This window comes from Malaclemys terrapin, chromosome 8 (genome assembly GCF_027887155.1).
Source record: "Malaclemys terrapin pileata isolate rMalTer1 chromosome 8, rMalTer1.hap1, whole genome shotgun sequence".
Lineage (NCBI taxonomy): Eukaryota > Metazoa > Chordata > Testudines > Emydidae > Malaclemys > Malaclemys terrapin.
In genome coordinates this window covers 30,148,662-30,171,243 of record NC_071512.1, presented here as the reverse complement: position 1 = coordinate 30,171,243, position 22,582 = coordinate 30,148,662, and the positions used below count along the sequence as shown (strand labels likewise).

The following is a 22,582-nucleotide window of genomic DNA, read 5'->3' as shown; positions in this document are numbered from 1 at the left end:
CTACATAAAGATTAGTGCAGTTGCTGCACTTTAAACCTGTTACTCGAACCTCACATTAGCATTTGTCTTCTATTTCCCTTCTGCCTCACTTCTCTTAAACTAGCTCTTTTGTGGGAAAGTGGAAATGACAAAACATAAAAGATTTTGGTCAGTTCTGAATAATGTTAACAAGACTGTGAGATAGAGGTGCAAATGGTCTTTTAATCTATGATGTTATGATTGGTGTTACTTTTTTGCAGAGTATGTTTTAGTTGCATCCGGTTCAAACTATAAACCCAGGGTCAAACCATTTTCAGCTAACAGTCAAAGCACATTTCTCTTGTATTTTATCACTTTCAACCTTTTTCTACCAGTGTAATGTGTGTCCATTGGAAGCATGTGTTTATAAGCTGGATTGGCAGTAAGGGTATGGAAAGAGCACAACAGCCATAGTCCCAGTCATCCCAGGAAACTAGGGTTTCCAGTTCAACAAGTGTTACAAGACACTCTTAAGAGAATGTGACACAGTGAGGCCAAACCTGTGCCCCTTCCTGAAGAGTCCTTTGGATAACTCACTGTAGAAAGCAACACATGCTTCATTTTAAAAGGTATCAGCTGCCAGTGCAACAGGCATTGCCAAGAAGGGCTGGTCAGAACCTGGAATTCCATTCAAAAGATGTTTTTTCCATGTTGGAATGAAAACTGGCAACTTCAAACTTTCCCTCTGAACAGGTGAGTCCAAAAGTTTGGTTTCAAAAATCAAAATGACATTCCATGATGACTGATTCTAAATGAAATTGTCAAAGGCTGCTCATAGCTCGGGCTGCCCTCCTGGCGGGTTACTGAGAAGCCCTGGCTTGAACAGGTGCACGTGGGATTTCCAGGGTCCCAGCTCTGTGGCAGCCCATGATGGGAGAAGCAGGCAAAAAGGTTTGGTGAAAACCACACATTCCCGTGAAAGCTGGAGATCACTATCACTAGAATGTTCTGATACAAAAACTTTCCAGTGGAACATTTCCAACCAACTCTCTTCCAGCAGCAGGATTAGTAATGAACTTGTGTGTCTGTACATGTTGTATCTTTGAGAGCTAGGGACTGTATTATAGGCTGAGGGAGGATTATCCTCCAGGAACTCAATCAATGGTAGATAACTACTGCAAACCCTGGGACAGGCAAACAACTGCAGAGAAGTACCACCCCCTGAGGTGAACTGGTTCGAAGTGGGTACAGGCAACCCAGGGAACAAAGAAAGAGCTTGTGGTAAAATAATCAACCTGAATTGGTTGAGAGTTCCCTCATCTTGAGCCAAACCTGCCATGAGATTGTAACCAAGAGGGCAAAAATCATGCTGGAAGGGTCTGAAGGACCCTACTAGAATCTCCACGTGAAAGATGGGTGACAGCTGGTAACCTAGTGTGTGTGTGAGCTGCTGATTGCTTTGACATGTTTTCTCTGTAATGCTTATTTTTAAAATAAATGAACTGTGCTTTGTGAAAGTTGGCTGGTCACTGGTAACCATTGTCATAGCCCCGGAAGAGAGCAGAGCAGAAGGCACTGGATTAACGTCAGACTGCTAGGATTAGCACAGTGAATTGCAGGAGAACTTCAACCCTAAATTCCTGGTCTGGAGGGAGAGGGACACAAGTCCCTGCCAATAGAGAGGTGACACCTCAAACTTAAAGGGGCACCCTGGAGCAGATCATGGAGGAGGTAGAGATGCAAAGTTAACCCCAGAACTGTGATAGTTCTTAATAGAGGTATCTGCAATGTTTTGATAAAAGATTTTGTGAGATAATGCCAATTTGTCAAAAATGAAAACATCTGAGGGCATAGATAAGTTTTGATTGAGTCAAGAAATTAAATATTTTGGGGAAGAAAGAATTGTGAAATTGTTAAAACATTTCAATTTGACATTTTGTAAATGACAATTGTTTTCTAAACAGTTGTTTTGAATAGGAAAAACAACCAACACACCAAGCCTTTAAAATAAAAATCAAAACAGTCAGTTACAATTTACTTAAACCAATTATCTTTTTTGAGATTCTGGGTTCATGAAAGTTTTCACAACTTTGACTCTTCAGGCTGATTTGGGATGGGGAAACTTTTCACAATCTCACATTTTCACAAGACAGGTAAATGAGCGCCCATCCAGCTCTTGTTCTTATAACTTCAACAAAGAGTTAGTTCCTCAGAGGGGAAGGGGTACTGTTTTCATTTTACATCATTTTAATGATGAGAAGCCATTAATGTTATACTTCAGCATTTTAATAACTTGGGATATTAGTGTTTCAGAAGTACTCTGTCAAACCACCACCAACATGAAAGAAAGTATTCTGTGTCAGGGTAATACATGGCAATTAAGTTAATATTGTTAAAATTTAATGCTTGGGAAACAATCCATGACTTCCAATGGAGGAGCTACTATGGTATGTCATCAGCACAGTGGTTTAAAGAACATAACACAACAGGACTTAAATTAGTACTAAGAAGCACAAATTCTTAGTGTCCCATGCTGAATTTGGCCACTTAGATATAGACTAAGACTTTATCAACATTACAAAAATTGAAAGAGAAATACAGTTTTAAGTCACATTTTCAGCACAACTAAAAACTATTATGGCTATCCTAGTTAATGAAGTGTTAACAAAACACAAGCCTCTTAGAGCTTTGTTTTCCACAAGTACTTGAAAACCATTTAGATTTTCCTCCTAGCTCAATTCCTTATCTCCAAAGCCTAGATGCCCTTGCAAACTGACAATGAGACTTATTGAACACTATCCAATACATGCAAGCCTTTGCATACTGATCGCAGGCTTTGTTGGTTTTGGATCAAAATGTCCAGTTACTATGTGTGTTTCTTAAGCTTTTTTTTTTTTTTTTAAATATAAACAAGTACCAAAAACACAAGTCTCACTTTGCAGTTTCCCACTTTCATTAATATAATATGAAAATGAAATCAAGTAGCATTACTTACAAGACTAAGTGCAATCAAGATGAAAAGCCAAAGCGGACTATTGCTGGATGGGTACTACTCAGGACATGAATAGCTAAATAATTGACAGCATTAACACTCCATGGTCCATGGGATATGTTGCATCCTATGTGACTCATACCCATATTGTGGTAAGGAAATGAGAGATGTGGAGTGCTGCCTGGGTGAGGCAGATCTAATACAATAGAACCTAATTGGATTTGCAAAGCTTTTAGGGAAACTACATTTTCTCAGTTTCTTCACAAGCAATAAGTTAAAAACCTTTAACAATGTTTTCAGGTACATAAGGGGCATGGTCTTTTGTGGATGTTAATCTACTAGCTCTCCATTTTGACTTGAAACATTTGGATGGGGGAGTGAAAGAGGCAAGAATGAGGATCAGGCTTAGTTTTATGCTCCTCCATGATTAGAAATGAGTCAATGGGAATAACTTGATTCCACTTTTCAAGGACAGCTGCAATTTGCTCCCTGTCTAAACAAATGAGTGAGTAGGTGATAGATATTGTGTATTGGCACTTAATGTTAAGTTTAAATCATGGGCCTCCAAGATTATGTACTTGTTACTGACGAGAGGCACATGTGGGGTGACTACAGAGAAATCCTGTTCTGAAGTATTCCCTTATTTTATTGCTCATGTGTGTGTCAAACAGAGCCAGCTTGACAAGGTGGGGAATGAAGCTTGGTATGTATAGGGTAGGGGCACAGCAAGCTTATACACAGTGTCCTACTGGCATGCCACAATCCTGACTGGGACCTTCTAGAGTTAACGGGGGAGTTTATTCTTCATCACCTGTACAGTTCTCAGTGCCTCTTAGCTGGCCAGCTAGTGCTAAGCATGGTGGTGAGTTTATGATGTGGGAGGACAAATTGTATTAAAAACATAATTGTGAAGTCAAACTAGGTCACCTTCATTCTGGCACTTCCTATCTGACTTTTTTTGATGTCTCATGCATATGCATTGTGAAACTCTTCATTTAATCAAATAGCTATTATTTTTCTAACAGGGGTTGTCCATAAGGGTTGAACATGGGAACAACCAATCCACAGTGCAGACCTCTGGTATATAACTAAACTTGGAAGGATTAGGGTTTTTTAAAATTGGTAAATGTTGCTTTCACTGTACACACAAGCAAACTGACGAAAAAATATTTCCATTGATAACAGAAATTTACAGATAAACACTGAAGAAAAATGCTGCTTGTGAACTTATTAGGGTTTGATTTAAGGATATGTACTTTGTATATTTTTGACATGTGATGTTCACAATTTGTGTTAATGGTTATAAAGCTTTAACTTTTTGAAACGCAACGTGTACTCTCATTAAACAAAAAGAAGAACAGGAGTACTTGTGGCACCTTAGAGACTAACAAATTTATTAGAGCATAAGCTTTCGTGGACTATGCATATGCATCCGAAGACGTGGGCTGTAGTCCACGAAAGCTTATGCTCTAATAAATTTGTTAGTCTCTAAGGTGCCACAAGTACTCCTGTTCTTCTTTTTGCGGATACAGACTAACACGGCTGCTACTCTGAAACCTCTCATTAAACAATTGTCTGACCTCCCCATAATTTCCCCAAACTGGAAATTTAATAGATAAAAATTGAAAAAAATGCATATGAATAAAGAGACATCAAAATTATGAAAAAATAAAAATTGAATTCTGCCAAGACTTTATATAACCTAAAGGAGTCACTGTTAGCTAAACTATCCTTAGGTTAATTGGCCACTAGACTGCAGTGTGATACAACTTGACAGGGAGTTAAACAAATACTTGTGATAGCACTAGTATGTTCAAAATCAAAACTCTTATGTCGATTCCTGCTGCTGGAATAGTTGGCTAGTGGTTTAAGCAGTGGTTGCAGACAGCATAACTGAGCTTATTAATTCTGCACACTCAGGCTTTGTCTACACTAGCAAGTTTCTGCACAGTAAAGCAGCTTTCTGTGGTATAACTCCCGAGGTGTACACACTGCCAAGCCACTTAAGGCTGGTCTACACTTCAGGGGGTGGCGGGGGAGAAATCGATCTAAGTTACGCAACTTCAGCTACGTAAATACCGTAGTGGAAGTCAACTTACTTAGATCTACTTACCGCGGTGTCTTCACTGCGGTGTGTCGATGGGACGCTCTCCCATCGATTCCCCTTGCACTTCTCGTTGAGGTGGAGTACCAGAGTCAACACTAGAGCAATCAGCAGTCGATTTATCATGTCTATACTAGACATGATAAATTGATCCAGCGGGGGGTCGATCGCTGCCTGTCAATCTGTCCGGTAGCATAGACAAGCCCTTAGTGAGCAGAAACTATGCAGTTGCAGCACTGTTTAAAAAAAAAAAAAAAAAAAACCACCACCCCAACAAGAGGCAGACAGCTTTCTGCGCTGGGTCTACAGCGCTGCGGTGCTAGTATAGACACCCTGGTCGATTACAGCATTGTGATTGGCCTCCAGGAGGTGTCCAACAATACCTGTTCTCGCCTCTCTGGTCATCGGTTTGAACTCTACTGCGCTGCCCTGCCCTCATCTAACCAGCCGTGAGCTCCACCCCTTAAATTCCTTGGGAATTTTGAAAGTCCCCTTCCTTTTTGCTCAGTGATGCATGCAGCGGTCTCAGTGCATCTTTCCAGGTAATCATGCCTGCTCCATGCACCAGGCGATTTTCTCCCAACCCCCCCCCCCCCCGCCACACTTGGAGCAATGCCAAGCTGCTGGACCTCATTAGCATTTGGAGAGAGAAGGCTGTCCATTCCCAGCTGCGCTCCAGCCTTAGGAATTATGATACCTATGGACAGATTTCATGATGCATGACAGAAGGGGCCATGACCAGGACACCCTGAACACCTACCACAAGGCGTGGGAGGCAAACCGCCACTCCGATACTGCACCCAGGAGCTGCCGGTTCTACAAAGAGCTGCACGCAATACTTGGTGGCGACCCCACCTCCACTTCAAAGGCCACTGTGGATACTTTGGTGGCTCGCGTGCCAGTTAAGAGTGAACCAAGCCAGGAGGAAATCTTGGACGAGGATGTGCAGGGGGACCCAGAGGCAGAGGATGACTCGGAGATTAGAGAAGCATACAGCCAGGCGTTCTTCTCTACCCCAGAGGGGGCTAGCCAGTCAACGCTGTCAGAGCTTGGCAAAGCACAAACAGGAAAGGAGGCCCCTGGTAAGTAGCTTTGATTTTAGGAATTGCTGAAGCAAGTTGTTAGGGGCAGAAGGGTTGCAGAAAGCAGGCTTGTGTATGTATGATTCACGTACTACCACATGCCTAGTCTGAGTGGCAGAACAGGGTATTGATTGACTACTCACTTCACAGGAATCTGCCTCAGAGATCTCCAAGAAACTCTCAGATACTGGGCAATCCACTGCCACAGGTTTTTTTGGCAGAACTGCTTTGTTTCTTGCCTCATTAAGGGTAACTTTCCCGCGCCACTCTGACATTACTGGGGGCAGACCATTGCTGCACACAAGCAAGCCACATAAGGGCCAGGGCAGAAGCCGCAGTCTTGTAGAAGACCCTCCCTTGATTCCCTGCTCACCCTCAATAGCGATCTTCCATAATGAACACAGCCTGTGGAAAATGTGGGGACATTAATGATTACAAGGCCCCCCCCTACAGTGTTGGCTCTCCCCAAGAGCCACGTGCCCAGTGCGCAGTACAGTCCTGGAACACTACTTTTTTTTCTTCTTATCCCCCGTCTCCACCTGCAGTTATTCACCATTTTGGGGGTCTTGTGGCTCGTGTGCTTGCCTGGGGTGAGCCAGTTAGTGACAGGTATGTGAACAGTGGCTGTGTTTTAAATCACTGAATCAGTGGTCTGTGTGTTGCAAACAATATTGCTTCTGTAAAATGTTGCATTTTGGCTTCACGGATATGATCTTGGGAGCCCAGCCTCCCTCTTTGTTGTCACTGGCTGAATGGCTGCACAGAATTAGAAAACTGCCACGAAGAACTAAAGAGGACTTTCTGCGTGATGTCATGATGCACTCCATGGCAGAAAAACAAGAATTGAAGGAATGATGGGACAGCGAGAAGAGGGACTGAAAGGAGAATGCAGAGTGCCAAAATGAAGCCATGGAGCAGCTCTTAAATGTTATGGAGAGCCAAGTGGACACGTTTCAGGTGCTACTAGCACTGCAAACTGAGCACCTCCACTGTTGCAAAACTCTTCCCATGTGCCCCCTCCCAGACACCACCAACACACTCTTATCAACCTCCTGGCTCCCATCTGTACCCACTGCATTCCACTCCTTCCCCATCACAGTCCAGCCTTGTGGACTCCCAGTACCCACTGTTCTCAACACCCATCCCTCTGCAGTTTAGCCCTGCTGAAGTGCAGTGGGTACTGTACTCCAAAGGAGAAGGTTGCATATGATACCTGAACATAAATCTTTAACCATCCCAGGATCCCACCTCCTCCTGGAACCCTCCCTTCCCCCATCCCCCACAGTGCTGCTGTGTTTGTTTTTGTCTCTCTTCTCCAGTTGTTGGTTTTTAATAAAAGAATTGTTTTGGTTTGAAAGCAATCTTTATTCCAGTCATTGAAAGCAAACAGAGCCCTTGAAAGCAACAGGCAATATTCTTAAATCTTCATAGTGCATCATCTGCACCAATCACCTCCTAGCATTACAAGCACTGCACTCCCGAGCATAGCAACAACTGTTAGTGGCTTTCAGCTTCAAATTGCTGCCTCAAGGCATCCCTGATCCTTATGGCCCCACGCTGCACCCCTCAAATAGCCCTGGTCTCTGGCTGTTCAAATTCAGCCTCCAGGCACTGAGCCTCAGCAGTCCAGCCCTGAGTGAAGCTTTCACCCTTCCCTTCACAAATATTATGGAGACTACAGCATGCGGCTATAAGCATAGGATTATTGTCATCTGCCAGATCCAGCCTCCCATATAGGCAGCACCAGCGGGCCTTTAAACGGCCAAAAGCACACTCAACAGTCATTCTGCACTTGCTCAGCCTGTTGAACCGCTCCTTGCTGCTGTCAAGTTGCTCAGTGTATGGCTTCATAAGCCACAGCATTAAGGGGTAGGCAGGGTCTCCCAGTATCACAATGGGCATTTTGACTTCCCCCTACATGATCTTCTGGTCCTGGAAGAAGGTCCCTGCTTGCAGGCCCGTATTCCGAAAGATGCGTGTGTCATGCACCTTTCCAGACCAGCCTGCATTAATGTCCGTGAAACACCCACAGTGATCCACAAGCGCCTGGAGAACCATTGAGAAATACCCCTTCTGATTTATGTACTCGGCAGCTAGGTGGTCCGGTGCCAGAATTGTAATATGCATGCCATCTATCACCCCCATCCCCCACAGTTAGGGAAGCCCATTTGTGCAAAGCCTCACAATGTCACGCACACTGCCCAGAGTCATGGTCTTTCAGAGCAGGATGAAATTAATGGCCCTGCACACTTCTGTCAACATGCGTCCCACAGTCGACTTTCCCTCTCTGAACTGGTTAGCGACCAATCGGTAGCAGTCTGGAGTAGCCAGCTTCCACAGTGCAATTGGCACATGCTTCTCCAATGACAGCGCAGCTCTCATTCTCGGGTCCTTGCGCCGGAGGGCTGGGGTCAGTTCATCACAGTCCCATGACTGGCTTTCCTTATCCAAAAATTCTGCAGCTATTGCTCATCATTTCACACATGCATGACTATGTGATCCCACCACTCTGTGCTTGTTTCCTGAGCCCAAAAGCAGCGTTCCATTGTGGTCAGCACCTCCATGAATGCCACAAGTAATCTTGTGTCGTAGCTGCTATGCATGGTGAGATCAATGTCAAACTCCTCTTGCCTTTGTAGTTTAAGGAAATAACTCCACTGCCACTCATGATGTATTAGTGAGAGCGAGCAGCATATTGGTCAACACTTCGGGATCCATTCCTGCAGCCTGAAAGAGGCAGGGCGTGCAGTACACAAACCGTTGAAAGATGGCACCAACTGCAGATTGAAGCACAGGGCTTGCTGGGATGCGAAGCAATGCATCACAGGGCATTGGGACAGGACCCAGGATGCCCCGCGACCCCCTCTGCCTTCCAACAACTCTTAATGGCAGAAGAGGAAGAGATGCTCTGTGGGATAGCTGCCCAGAGTGCACCACTCCAAATACCGATGCAAGCGTGAACCCGCTATTGCACAGGCAGCTGACAGTGTGAACACACAACAGCGGTTTCCCTTCAGCGCTCTGAGTGACGCTGTAATGTAGACATACCCGCAGAAATGTAGCATGGCACAGTTGTTGAGACCTGTCTGTCTATCATATTAAATCTAGGTGGGGTTGCCACCTTTCTAATTGCTGGTAACTGGACCCCTGAGGCTCTACCTCCTGCTCCGCCTATTCCTCCAAGGCCCTACCCCTGTTGCTCACTCCTCTCCCCTTTCCACCCACTCCCCTTGTTGCTCGCAGGATCATCTCAAGGAGCCTGCCTACAGGAGGCAGCCCCGGCTGAGCAGAGGCTGGTGTGGGTTAATGACCTGGCACCTCCCCCCACCCCACAATAATGGGACTTTTGGTTCAGGTGCCATTTAGGGTTGCCAGGTACCCAAAAACCAGGCACCTGGAAACCCTAAATGGCACTTGGACACAGAAGCCAAAAACCAGACTGTCTGGGTGAAAACTGGATCTAGGTTGTCTTAATCCTCCTGTGAGAGATCACAGGTGTCAAACCTGGGCCTATAGGTCCCCAAGCATTGCTCAGACCACAACTGCCACCTAGCAGCTCATCTGACTAATTACAGTAGGGTTGAGTGAAGGGCTAGCTTGCAGAGGACCCCGCCCCCAACACTCCCCATGGGGAAACATCCAGCCTCCCGTATTGGCTAAGGAGCGCTATATAAACCAGGAAGTTGTCCGAGCAACTAGAGGAATCCTTGGCTGGCTGCGACTGTGGACCTCTCCTGCTTACCTGAGCCCAGAGTTCCAACCTGCTCCTGGTTCCTGTCCTCCCATCCCAGATCACCATCTACTCCAGTCCCTGCTGTCTTGCCCTACTCCACACCCCTGCTCCTCTGCCTTACCCTGACGTTGTCTCCAGCTCTGACCCTGGCCTGACACCTGCTGCTGTCTTTGGTTTTGACCCTCTGCTCCAACCATTAGGCCTGACTGCCCATGCCACAGTCACTGCACCTTTCAATATTTTAAGTGGTCTCAGCAGGACACAATAAAAATACAGTAATTATGTTTAGGGGGAAGATTTGGTATGACACTTATAATATGTTCAAACTACTGGAAGACTAAGCCCAATAAATGTTTCTTTATCTGTCTTCACCACTGACAATTTGTGAAATGACTGTTAGTAAAATAAAATAAAAAAATCTGGAATCTGTTTGTTTTGCATAGAAAAAATAAGTATTTGCCTATATAAAAGCTCCTTCTGTTACTTTGCAGCGTGTTCCTTTTGTCTGGACAAACAGGCATATGTGGCAGATTTTGCCTTTTGCAAACTCCAGTTAAAGGCTGCCACTGGCAATGCTTCATGTGGGAAAAGGTATTGACTTTTCTGCCAGTATAGCACATACTAGGTCTTTCATTTGAAATTTTATCCCAAAATTCCTTGGTTCTCACAATGCTGTCATATTCAGGAATTGTATAAAAGAGTTGATAATCCTTAAATTCAGAAAGCAGATCATGGAAAGGTGCTAACAAACAACTGGTGGGATTATCAAAAGCCAGGCTCCTAAATACAAAGTCTTCTAAAAGCATTGCCTTTTTCATGTAATGCAGTTCTTCTCCCCCACTCCCATCTCCCAAAAATTGAACAGCTTCAACTAAGAATGTTTTATGTGGTCTTGTATTGATCATGTAAGTTTTCTGGCATAGTTTTGTGTCTCAAAGCCCACAAACACTTAAGATACTGGTTACTGCACAGAAGAGTCCTTGTAAATTTAGTTCCATAACACTTCATTCACAGCTACCATGGAGGGTTGCACAAATTCCAAAAGAATATTTTACCATAGCATCATCATTGTTGGATGCACAGATTAATGTCATCGGTGCTTCAGTTTGGAGGAGTCAGTTGAACTCTTTAAATGTGGGCAAAACTGCCTGCTAAACAATACACCTTCAAAGGATTCTTTAAGTTCCTCAGTATTCTTTGTTCTTCCTCATCAAAGGTTCTGACAAACTGAGAACACAGCCCATCCCAAGTAGCCAAGATACATTCAGTAGATCTCTCCAAAGACAGACAGCACTTTTTCAGAAGCTTCACACTTTTCTTCTCATTGTTACTGCAACGTGTAGGGTGACCAGATGTCCCATTTTTAAAGGGACAGTCCCATTTTTTGGGACTTTTTCTTTTATAGGCACCTATTCCCCCCCCACCCCCTATCCCATTTTTTCACAGTTGCTATCTGGTAACCCTAGCAATATATCATGTAATCATTTCAGTGATTCCACTCTTTTTGACACGTCTCTGAAAGCTGTAGTCAATGATCAAATCCTCAACATTCCTCTTCAGTGATTTCAACCCATGCTCTGCCATTAAGTGAACAAGGTGGCAGCACCCCACTGCATATGCTCCTTATTTTATTTGCTTGGCTTTCATTTGAGCCTGTTGTGCTTACACAGCATCTTTGCAGCATTGTCTGCTGAATACATAGCATATTCATTCCTGTCGACATGGTATTTTGATAGCACATTCTGGATTGCATCAAACAATTCCTGAGAGTTATTCAGTGTGCAAGAATCCATATCTAAAAGCTCAGTAACTGTAAAGTCAGTTTCTGGGTGTTCATATGTAACCAAGATTAGAAAACACAAGCTTATCAGAACTAGTGTCCAATGCCAATCCAAAATATCAGTCATGACCTTCAATCACACTCTGTACACTTTCAAATTCTTGAAGTGTGATTGCCCTTTGTATAATGTGGGACATTTTTGTGGAAGCACATGCATAGCTTTTGGCAATTTTGGAGTCTGGGAACATTTTCTTGAATAAAAGTCTAACATGGTTACAAGAGGGATGTTATGCTCCAAAAGAAATCCTGTAAATAAAACTTCAGCTCTGGTTATACTATCATTCATTTTTGGCCCTGCAAGAGGGGGGGGGGAATGGGGAAAATGGACAATGATTCTGACTGTGTCGCAGCATCGGCACAGGTCGCATGTTTCTCTATAATGATATGTCTTGAAATATCCTTGTATTCACCAAACAGAAAAATCAGTTCTGCAATATACCCCAAAAAGCAAATGTTAATTCTTATCTTGATTTTTTGTAGAAAATGGTGCTGTGCCTCCCAAGAGTTTTTAAAGACTTTTCATTTTTTCCCCCTTTGGTGAAGTATTAGTGTCTGTTAGCCACTGCTGCTGTTTGAGGTTCTTTTTGTCATCTTGCAATTTCTAACCTATACTAAAGTTTAATTTTTAATTATTTGAAACTCCACAGCCAATACAGTAGCTCTATCCCTACAGTTCACTCGTTTTAACACCCTCATGTTGCTGCTGGTTGTTGCTGCTTTCTCCTCAAATTTCAAATCGTGTGACTACTTCTCAACAGGATGGTCAAAGTGCATACGTGGTTTTTAAGAACACAAGGAATGTGGAAGTTTTTTTTTAAAAAAGAACAATACAGAGTTGTGACTTTACACAACAAATGAAATATAACTTTGTGGCTATACTTGCATGTTCAATTTTAATTGTATTTTTGTTCATCCGTAGTAATTGGTTCTAATTTAAGGTAGCCAAGTTAATGCAAGAAATGCTCTATTTTAACTGGGATGTGGGGGTGTTGGGGGTCAAAGTGGGACAGTCCTGCAAACTTAGAGCTTGGATCCTGCAACCTCATCCATGTGAGCCCCACTCTGATCCATGGGCCTTGGCTCCACCCAGGCATGTAAGCTGCAGGATGAGGTCCTTAGAAAGGTGGATTCTCCTGCTGCCAGTAGAGAGTTCTAAGTTTACGCAGCACCTAATAATGGGGTGCAAGTGGAGCTATTACCTTAAGTCTCTTGGCAGTTCCATTCTCTAGTGGAGAGAAAAATGACTGCTGCTGGCGATACAATATTGCTGAGAGGCCTCAGCGAAGTTCACTGCCCCATTGCGCAAGATGTAAACAAATACATAAGACCATTGCTGGCGCGAAGAACTTCAGCTACACGTTACTTTCTGCCATGTCTAGTAACTATTGCTCATTTAGACCTAAATGTTACTCTACTCACCTTACCTTGGCTATGGCTCCAAACTTACTTTTTTCATTTCAACTAAAAATAAATTAAATTGTACAAACATTTGTGAAAAGCAAATAAAGGCCAGATAGGCATAGGTTCTAATAACTTGTGGACCAACATTTCCGCTGTACATAACACTAACAGCCACTGATGCTGCTTTGCCATAGGTGTAGGCAGGTATATGCCATCTTTGACAAGGCCTACAAATTTTAATTAACTTGGGCAATATTTCTTTTGACACGCTGCCAGTGGTTTCAGCTTAATCAACAAGCTCTTTATTCATTCTGCTAGACTCATACAGTAAATCCACTGTACCTGCACCTACTGTTAGTGATCATAATGAGTATAACAGCTCGTCTAACTTTAAAGATGATGGGGGAAGGGGGAAGAAATGTATTGGCCAGCCTGTTAACAAATTCCTAGCTACATTCCTTCTCTCCAATGAACTCATAATTTGAACTCCCTTTCCCCCACTGGCCAGAGTCTGATGAACTTTTAATTTCAGAGCACAATGCAAAGCATGTTGGCTGAGTTGTTAAGATCAGAGTATATTTATAAATGCCCCCTCTGGAACTTAGACCTTTTATACTTTAATACTTTTATAAAGATAAAGAAAATCCAAAAGTATCCAGAAAGGGAAGATAAGTCAAAACTGAAATCAATAAGTAGATAAAATCATGGAGAGAGATGTTTGTTCAGTCCATCCCCATCTTTATGCAAGGGCTGTTCCTAAAGTGGGTAAACTAATTTTTTTTCCTGTTGCAGTAGCACCTAGAGTCCCCAATCAAGGATCATGATTCTGTTGTACTAGACACCACGTGTTTTTAGATGAGCGCTTTCCAGCCTGCAGGCGTTTCAAAGAATTCACTTAAAATGTGTGTCTACTTTTCCTTATTGAAATGCCAGCCACTGTAGGAAGAAACTTCCCTTCTGGCCATATTATGCCACAAGGGTATAGTGTCTCACAGTTTCTTCTGATGCATGTGATCCTGGCCACTGTCACATCGGATACTAAACAAGATGAACCACATAGAAGGTCTATGCCTTTCTTTCAGTTCCTAGCAATTGACAATAGTAAAAAGTCCAGCTGGGTAAAGTCTTCACTTCCTCCGCACTAGAGTACTAAAATTCTTGAAATTGATACTTTTTTCCAACCTTTTGCAATCTGCTCAAGTGTCCCAAAATTTGAGAAAAGAAATAATGGCTCCACAAATAACAGAGTGCAGCACTACTACGGTAGTGCTTAATACTGTCACCCACAGTACCTGAATACTTCCCAATTAAAGTAACTGTTCTTGGTGGCTTTGATGGAGTGTGTCTCTTTAAACTATATTGGGAGTAGAAACAGTTGGGTTTTGGTTCAGTTGTCTGTTAGCCATCTCTTTTGGTTTACTTAGTCCTGTTGTGCGTTTTTTATTTATTTTGGTGGTTTGTGGAGTTAATGTTGTTTGTTTTGGGGGAGAAGGTTGAAGAGTATAGAAGGATGTTAATGTTGTAATTGATACAGTGGAAAGTATTTATTGGAGGAAGCATTTCCTGAAGGTTATCAGCTCCTGAATTCATCTAAAGTCCCCTGCCCTAATTTTGGCTTTTTACTGGAGATGGGGCTTGATCCACTAATAGCTTTCAAGATTAGGAACAAAACCCTTGCACTGCTGTTGGAAGGAGATTGGAGGTCAATAGAAGTAATTGGCATATGGAGTTATGCTCACAATAGATTAAATCATGAAGATGGAAAGCAGCCACACTGGTATTGGCCTTTGGATTTATATATTCAGTGTCAGATACAGTGAATATGATAATCCTATTTGATGGTGATCTGTGAAAACTTCTCTGTGGCCAGGTCCTCATCTGGAAAGAATGGGTCAAGTTTGTTAGTCAACTGGAGGTGAAAAGGCATTCTGAGATAGTGCTGTCTGGTCATCCAAGCACAGTAATGAGTCAACCAGGAACCTGAGAATTCACACCACTTTGACCAATGGAGGCTCTATGCTCTTATTGGTGAGGAGGAAACAGCATTTTGGCTGGTTATTCAGAGCACTTTTCTCATTAATCCTGCCTGGGTTGCATTTGAGACAGCTGTTGTTCATCAGGGAGCTAATCTCCTGTAGACTGTCACTTTACCAGTGCTGGGGCTTGCATGGGAGGAGAGATACAGATGAGTGTCACTGACAAAACTGCAGCTGAGCTTTTGACATTGCAAGCAAACATGGAAAAGAGGTGGGTAATCAGGACTCTGCAGGTGACACATGGCAGTAACTAGTGCTGATCTTGGTCCTACAGGAGACACACAATGGGAGGAGTTGTGCTGCTGCCATCTACTGTTGTTGAAGTAGGTTACAAGTATGTTGTGGTGACCTCATGGAGAGAGCCAGTTGAGGTTCAAGCGGAGAACCATGCGCTCTGCTCTGCCCTCACCTGTGTTCCTGTACAGATCTGGGAAGTAGGAGATAAGTGCTGTAGAGCTGCCCGAACACTTTCTTTCTCAAAGGCAACTTTCTGTGATCTTTGGCAGGCTGAGGGGACACAAAGCAGCCAGCTCAGGTGCTGACGCCTGAGTCCCTTACCTGCCTCTAGGCATTTACATAGCTCACATCCCTCATATGCATGACTTGAATCCACTTGCCCTTTCTGCAGCTGTATAAAGGCCACTCCTTTACACTAGTGTGCACTCGCTGCCCATTCATTTCTGGATGTAGTTTTAGCAGGTTGAGGCTGCGGTGTCTTAGAGCAGGAATACTCAACCTTTTTCTTTCTGAGTCCCCCTCTCCACCCGCCCCCCGGAAACATGCTATAAAAACTCCATAGCCCAGCTGTACCAGGACAACTGTTTTTATGTATATAAAAGCCAGAGCTGCCATTAGGATAACAAGCAGGGCAATTGCCGGGGCCCCACACCAAAGGGGGCTCCCCAAAGCTAAGTGGCTCAGGCTTTGTCTTCAGCCCAGGTGGTGGGGCTCAGTGCCCCGGGCTGGAGTACTATGTGGCAGGGCTTCGGTTTCTGTCTGGGCTCTAGCAAGTCTAATGTGGGCCATGCTTGACAGAGTCCCTGAAATCTGCTCGCAGCCCCCAGGGCCCCCCCCCACGCCCTTGGGAGGCAGGCCCCACAGTGTGAAATCCTCTGCTTTAATGTGAGTTATTTCTCCTTTTAGAGGTGAAATTACATGTAATGCCAGTATTACAGCATCTACAGTCACTCCGTAGATATGATGCAACTGGGGTAGGGGGAAGGAGAGCTATGGCATGCGATCCAGGGCAATTGCTCTGCTTGCTACCCCCTACAATTGGCCGCGAATACCAGGAAATACAGCTTAAGTACCTAGACTAGCTGTTGCAGGGTTAACACACTGCATGTATGGCCTAAACACTAGCTATGGCACCAAGGAGTGATAAAGGCAGAAAGCAGTAGAGGAGCACTGTCCTATAGGTCAGACAGGTCAGTCCCATCTCCCTTTCCAGGGGCTGGAATGAACCCCACGACTGCTGCACGCGGCGTACTTTGAGCAGAGGAGCAAATTCCCTGTCACTCGCAGGCGTCCCTGCGAGCAGCGAGAAGGCGCTATGCGCCTCTCTCACCACCAGAGGGCAGCACGAGAGAGAGAACAGAAGGCAACAAAAGGAGGCGGTGAGTTGCCCCTGGAGAGGGGGAAAGTTGGGGCCGGTGGGTAGGACGCGGAAGCGTCGGGCGGTTTGGGGGCGCTGCTGCAGCCTGCACGTTCCAGTCTGAACCCCGATCCGGGGCCGCTCCCAGCGAGGGGACCCCAAGCCGTAGTGCTACCGGCGGGGGCCGCAGCAGAGCCCTTACCTTTGCCCCCTGCGCTCTGCTGCAGAGAGCGCGCCCTCCTGGTGCCGCCCCGCGCGCAGAGCCCGGCAGAGCGCACGGGACAATGGCCATGGCTCGGGGCCACTCCAAGTCCGACACTTCCACCTCCTCTCTTCCCCCCAAAGTTCACAACTTTGCCGACGTCAGGGGCTCGGCAGCCAATGAGAGCTGGCCTGGATATTTTGGGAGGAGAGGGGGGCGGAGTGGCCCCCGTGGTTCTGGTGTCTGCCTGGCCGCCTTGCGCGCAGTGAATGGGAAGGCGGCCGCCGCGGGAGCCGCGTCCAGTGCCTTCCGATCCCGCGGCTCTACACAGCGGTGGCCCCCAGCGAGGCTAGCCTGGCATGGGAGCGGCGAAGGTGCAGGAGCCAGGGACTGAGCAGCTGGCCGCTGGAGCGCTCTGAGATCTCCGCCATCGCCTCCCCCAGCGGTTACCTGCCCTGCCAGGTTGGGCGATGCGGAGTGGGGTGGGGGGCTGCTTGCCGAAACCCCTGATGGATGGTTAGCTCTGTTTACCTTAACTCCCTGCTCCTCTTTCATCTGCGGACTCCTCTGGCTGGAGCGCTGCTAAACTCCTCGCCTGCTGGTGCCGGTTAGATAACACTGGGAAACCTGAAAGGCTGAAAGGCACCACGGAACATAACCCTCCCCCCAGATCTCCCTGGAAGATTGGGAGGTGCTCCAAGGACTCCAGGAGTGCGAGCGGAGATGCGGGGAGAGGTGGGCTCTCTCGGGCTGTGCTGAGAACCCCTCGCAGCCCTTTGCACTCTCTGCCGCAGGGGTTTCCCACCTCTGAGGACTGCCTGCCCTTGCATCCTTTTGCACCCTTTGGGGAAGGGATACGGAGACCATGTTGCTCGGTGGGAGTCGTGCATCCCTGTGGCTGGGAGTGATCCTGAGCTTCTGGAGCTCCGTGGCTTGGATGCCTGTTGGAGGATGTCCCAATAAATGTACCTGCTCTGCCTCCAACGTGGATTGTCATGGGCTGGGACTGAAAACCGTGCCGCGGGGTATTCCCAGGAATGCAGAGAGACTGTAAGTAACACACACTTAGGTTTCGAGAGTACTTGTAGGAGCGCTCTTGGTGAGATTCCCTGCAGATTCATATCGGTGCAGACTACGAGCCCGCACAGTCCTAACAGCTTAAATAATCAAGCACGTTTGCAGGAGGGAGGGGGAGGAACCTTTCCGAAGTTATAGCCGCTCTGATCCTGCTTCTGTGCTAATCAAGCCCTATGTGTCAGGTTCTTGTTTCTTGCAGTAACTTAAGTTTAAAATCTTGCTGTGGTGGGTTTTGCAGTATCTAGTTTGTTAAGGGCTTCAAAACTCTCTGGCTGTGGCACTGACACGGGTTAGCACTGGAAACACTCCAGGAGATTTAACATATGATTAAAAATCTGGGTGCTTTCACCTGGAGACTAGTATTGATTCCTTCTTGCTTTGTTTCCCAGCATGGTGACTGCATTCCCATGGAAACATCAGCTGCTGGCAGAAATAAAGTAAAATGGATAATAGATTGCATTAAAACAATCTCTGGTTTCTGTCTTAAACTGACAGAGCAAGGCAATGTTATGGGGAAGCCTGTCACTTAGTAGTCCTTTACTCCCCTTATGGTATATCCTAGATACTGCTGTGTGGTGGGGTATTTCAGACAGCATGAGCTACAATACCTGAGTGCAACAGGAGGAGTTAGGGGCCCTAATGCTTTCTAAGGCTTTGTGACCATACACCATAAATGCACTGTTAAATTGCTATCTTGAAGCTAAAGTTTCTTCGTGAATGCCTCAGCTTTTTCAATCTTAAATTAACCCTTAATGGAATGCTGGAGATCCCTTGAAGCAACGTGGAATGTATCTCTGACACTGGTTACTACCGTGCATATGGCATATAGATATTTCACACAATATGTAATGGAGATGTGTAGAACTGAACATTTGACAGAACGTCATTGCAGCTCCATAGTTAGTTGCCAATGATAACCAAACTGAAGCGTAGTTAAGTTTTTTAACGTTTGAAAAATTAGCTATCCCATACGAAATATACTTCAGTGGTTTGGAACTATTCTGCAAATAACACAGTTAGCCCAATGTAGGGATTGACTGCCTACCATATTTCATTTTGGCTAGTGGAGTCAGTTTATTTAGTGAAAGCTCAGATCCTCAAACTCTTTTACCTTCCTGGAACTAAAAAAGAAGCAGATGAATTGTGACTAAGCAAAAAGTTCTCATGGGCTCAACTCTCAAAGGCTAAGATTCAGCCCACGGTGAATTGTTATGAAAGTCATTAATGCTTCCACAAATGCAACTCATAATGGAAATATTAGCCCTTTAATGATAGCAGTTTTGTTATCTTACAAACCACACAACTTCCCAGTATGGCAGTTCAGCGATACTTTGCAATTTCGCACACAGACCATTTTAACACCAACTGAGCAAATGAATGTCAGTGTTTTGAAAATGATTAACATCTATTGTTGCATAAAACTCTGATCTGGAACTTGAGACACTGTTTAGCAGCAGCCTTGGAATATAGAGAATAGAGTTCAACCTAGTAGCAGAATACAGAGTCGTCAACAGTAACACTAGGTCTATATACTACCCTAAATTCATATGCCGTGCACAACTCATAAACTTGGTGAGATGTGCATATTCTGTATGCAAGATTCAAGGTCTAGAAGCTGAAATGAGTTAAATTTGGGCTAGAAATAAGGTGCAAATATTAACAATAAGGTATTTGACCTTTGGAACAATTTACTAGGGACATAGTGAATTCATTATCACTTAAGATATCCAGTCTTGACTTAGACTTTTCTAAAATATATATTCTAGCTCAGTGACAAGATATGGGCTTAATGCAGGCATTACTGGGTGAAATTTAATGGCTTGTGCTCTGCCAGAGGTCAGTTTAAATTACAATTGTCCCTTCTGGCCATAAATTCTATGAATCTATATGCATGTACAAGTGGTTAATACAGCAAAATTATAGATGTACACTAAGTGGTTGTAATATCCAGTATAGATTATAAAACAGCAAAGTTTTAATCCTTTACCACAAATGTACTCTTTTATAATAGGCTGATAAAACTTGAAGACTCTAACATACCTCAGAAATAAAACTATTGAAGACCGTTTTGTGGAAAATTAATCTCATTGGTGTAATACAGTATCTCGGATGATCTTTGTTATAATGTGTAAATGGAGAGCTTCTTAAATTATTAATGTAGACTCTAAAATAGCAGACTATTAACTTGCCAGTATTCACTCATGCATAGTATTAACTGATAGCTTGTGAAAGTAGCATACAGACTGCAGTGTAATAAGATTTGAGTACTATCTAGAAGATGTATATTAGAGTCTATATTTTTATTACCGCGTCCTATCTACCAGTACCCATTATTTCTTCAATGTTTTATTCTACTGATGCTGATAGTATCTTATGAACCATTTGTGCTGTTTTTAGAGTATCAGCTGAAATATAACCTTTTCAAAATACTTTTCTATTTTGAATCCTTATTTAAATTGGTATAGTAAACCAACTTTTTTTCTTATGCTAGATTTGATAATTACACTAACTTATAAGAATATAAGAATGGCCATAGTGGGTCAGCGCAATGGTCCATCTAGCCCTGACAGTGCCAAGTGACATGCTTTAGAGAGAGTGAACAGAACGGGAGCACTCTATCAAGTGAACTTGAAATTCACAGATGGAAATAAGGCCTTTTTGGGATATCATCTGATATCCAAATTCATCAGACTAGGAACTCATTCTGATGCCTTGTTTTTCTACCTATTAAATAAATGCCTGTTTTCTGTTCACTTAGCCATAAATATTCTATGTTTTCAATAATTGCTCAGGGCTTGAAATGTGCTGTTAGAATCTCACTATATCTTGGAGCCACCTTAGGCAGTTACTCTCAATCTTAACTTTTCCTGTTAAACTTCGGAGCCTACTAAGGGGTCCAATTGCCTGAAAAATGACAAGTGAAACTTGAATGGAGTGATTATATCACTCAGTTCTGTGTGCTCCATGGCAATCTGCTAATTCTGTGCGTGACATTAGATTGTCTTGATTTGTAAAAACCACATCTGAAGAAGTGGGTTTTTACCCACGAAAGCTTATGCCCAAATAAATCTGTTAGTCTTTAAGGTGCCACTGGACTCCTCATTGTTTTTGTGGATACAGACTAACACAGCTACCTCTCTGATTATTGATTTGTAGTTTTCTACTATTTTGCTTAATATACTGACTTCTGACTAGTAAAAAAAAAAAAAAAAAGTTTAAATAGCTGTGAAATGATAATGCTATCACCCAGGTCAGAAAACAAATAGCTGTGGTTTGTAAGATACCTTGGAAAATGTCTTTCTCAGGAGTTTCTTGACAGCTATTTGTATGCACTGTACTTTACTCTGTATAAAGGGAAGTTTTCATCCTTTCTGCACCCAGGTAAGGCTGAAAATGCCAGTTGCAGCTTGTTTTGATTTGAAATTGACAATAGATCTAACCACATCACTTAAAATACTTCCACACTAAGCTCTTAAAATTATGGTTTTGCACAACTTCCAGAATGTTTGGGCTATTGCAGCCAGGCTAAATATTATTTTAATTTTGTTTTAAAATGAATCCAAATGGAAAATAAACTAAAAATGTAACATTAAGGAGACCTTGAGAAAAGCATTCCACGGGTGCTTTACACTTGTTCTTTAAAATTAACTAGCACAAATCTACCTGTATCAAGAGAAATGCAAAGTCACTAGAGTTTTTTAGTATGATAAAAAACTGTCAAAGCAGTGACTTTAATAATGAACGTGAAACTTAAGCTTTATTTTTTTAATGTCTGGAAATTGCTTCTCTTGGAAAGAAAATTGGTGGTGGTAACTCTTTCCAAGGGTTGCAATCTGCAGAGCAACCAGTGGTCACCAAGATGATATAATCCTGAGGAAAATTGCACTAAACTTTTTACAATTTAGTGTTCCATAGTAAATTGTAAAAAATTGCAGTATCAAATCTAGAGTATAAGCATGGCTGCATTTTACATAATGTCAGCACATTTTATGCTAGTCCCCTTCCCTTAAAAGTCTAGTATAAATGTAATTTATGCTAGCAGTGTTGTATGCAAAGCTAAACAAACACAGCAGAGATTTCAGTGTAATGTATCCGTGCAGCAAAGATATGGCTAAATGCAGAGGAAATAAATGGTAGTTGAAATGAAAATATTTGCTGTGAAGCACAGAGTAAACAGATGTTGCGTTTACCTTTTGTACTAGGAAAGGAACCTACAAATGTAATTCTCCTTCTACCCAAAACCTCAGACAAGAACATTCAACAAAATGAAATGGGCTCTAAAATATGGATTTTAGTTTTTTAACCGATGCTCCTTAAAGAAATTTTCTACATGAACAAATATATCAGTAGCATAGGCAAAGCGTGGCTTAACATCTTACTTTGTTTCTTGGCTTAAGTACATACTGGTAACTTACATATTTAAACAAACATTTAGTCTTTGCAGACTTGCATAACAAAATCCTGAAAACTGAATGTAACTACATTACAAGCACCCTAAATAATGGAGAAAATTACTGGTTTAAAAATTTTATCAGCCTTTAGCAAGTAGCTAAGCATTATGAT

At 43.5% G+C, this 22,582-nt stretch overlaps 1 protein-coding gene across 1 annotated transcript in view; it reads left to right on the top strand.

Annotated features, from left to right (window-relative positions):
• Nucleotides 1-17,193: 17,193 nt before the first annotated feature.
• The window catches only part of SLIT3 (slit guidance ligand 3), a 779,517-nt gene continuing 774,128 nt past the window's right edge, over nt 17,194-22,582 (top strand). The window contains exon 1 of the mRNA XM_054037022.1: nt 17,194-17,992. Within this exon, the coding sequence (XP_053892997.1) occupies nt 17,808-17,992 (185 nt within the window). The 5' untranslated portion in view covers nt 17,194-17,807. The remainder of the gene's footprint in view (nt 17,993-22,582) is intronic.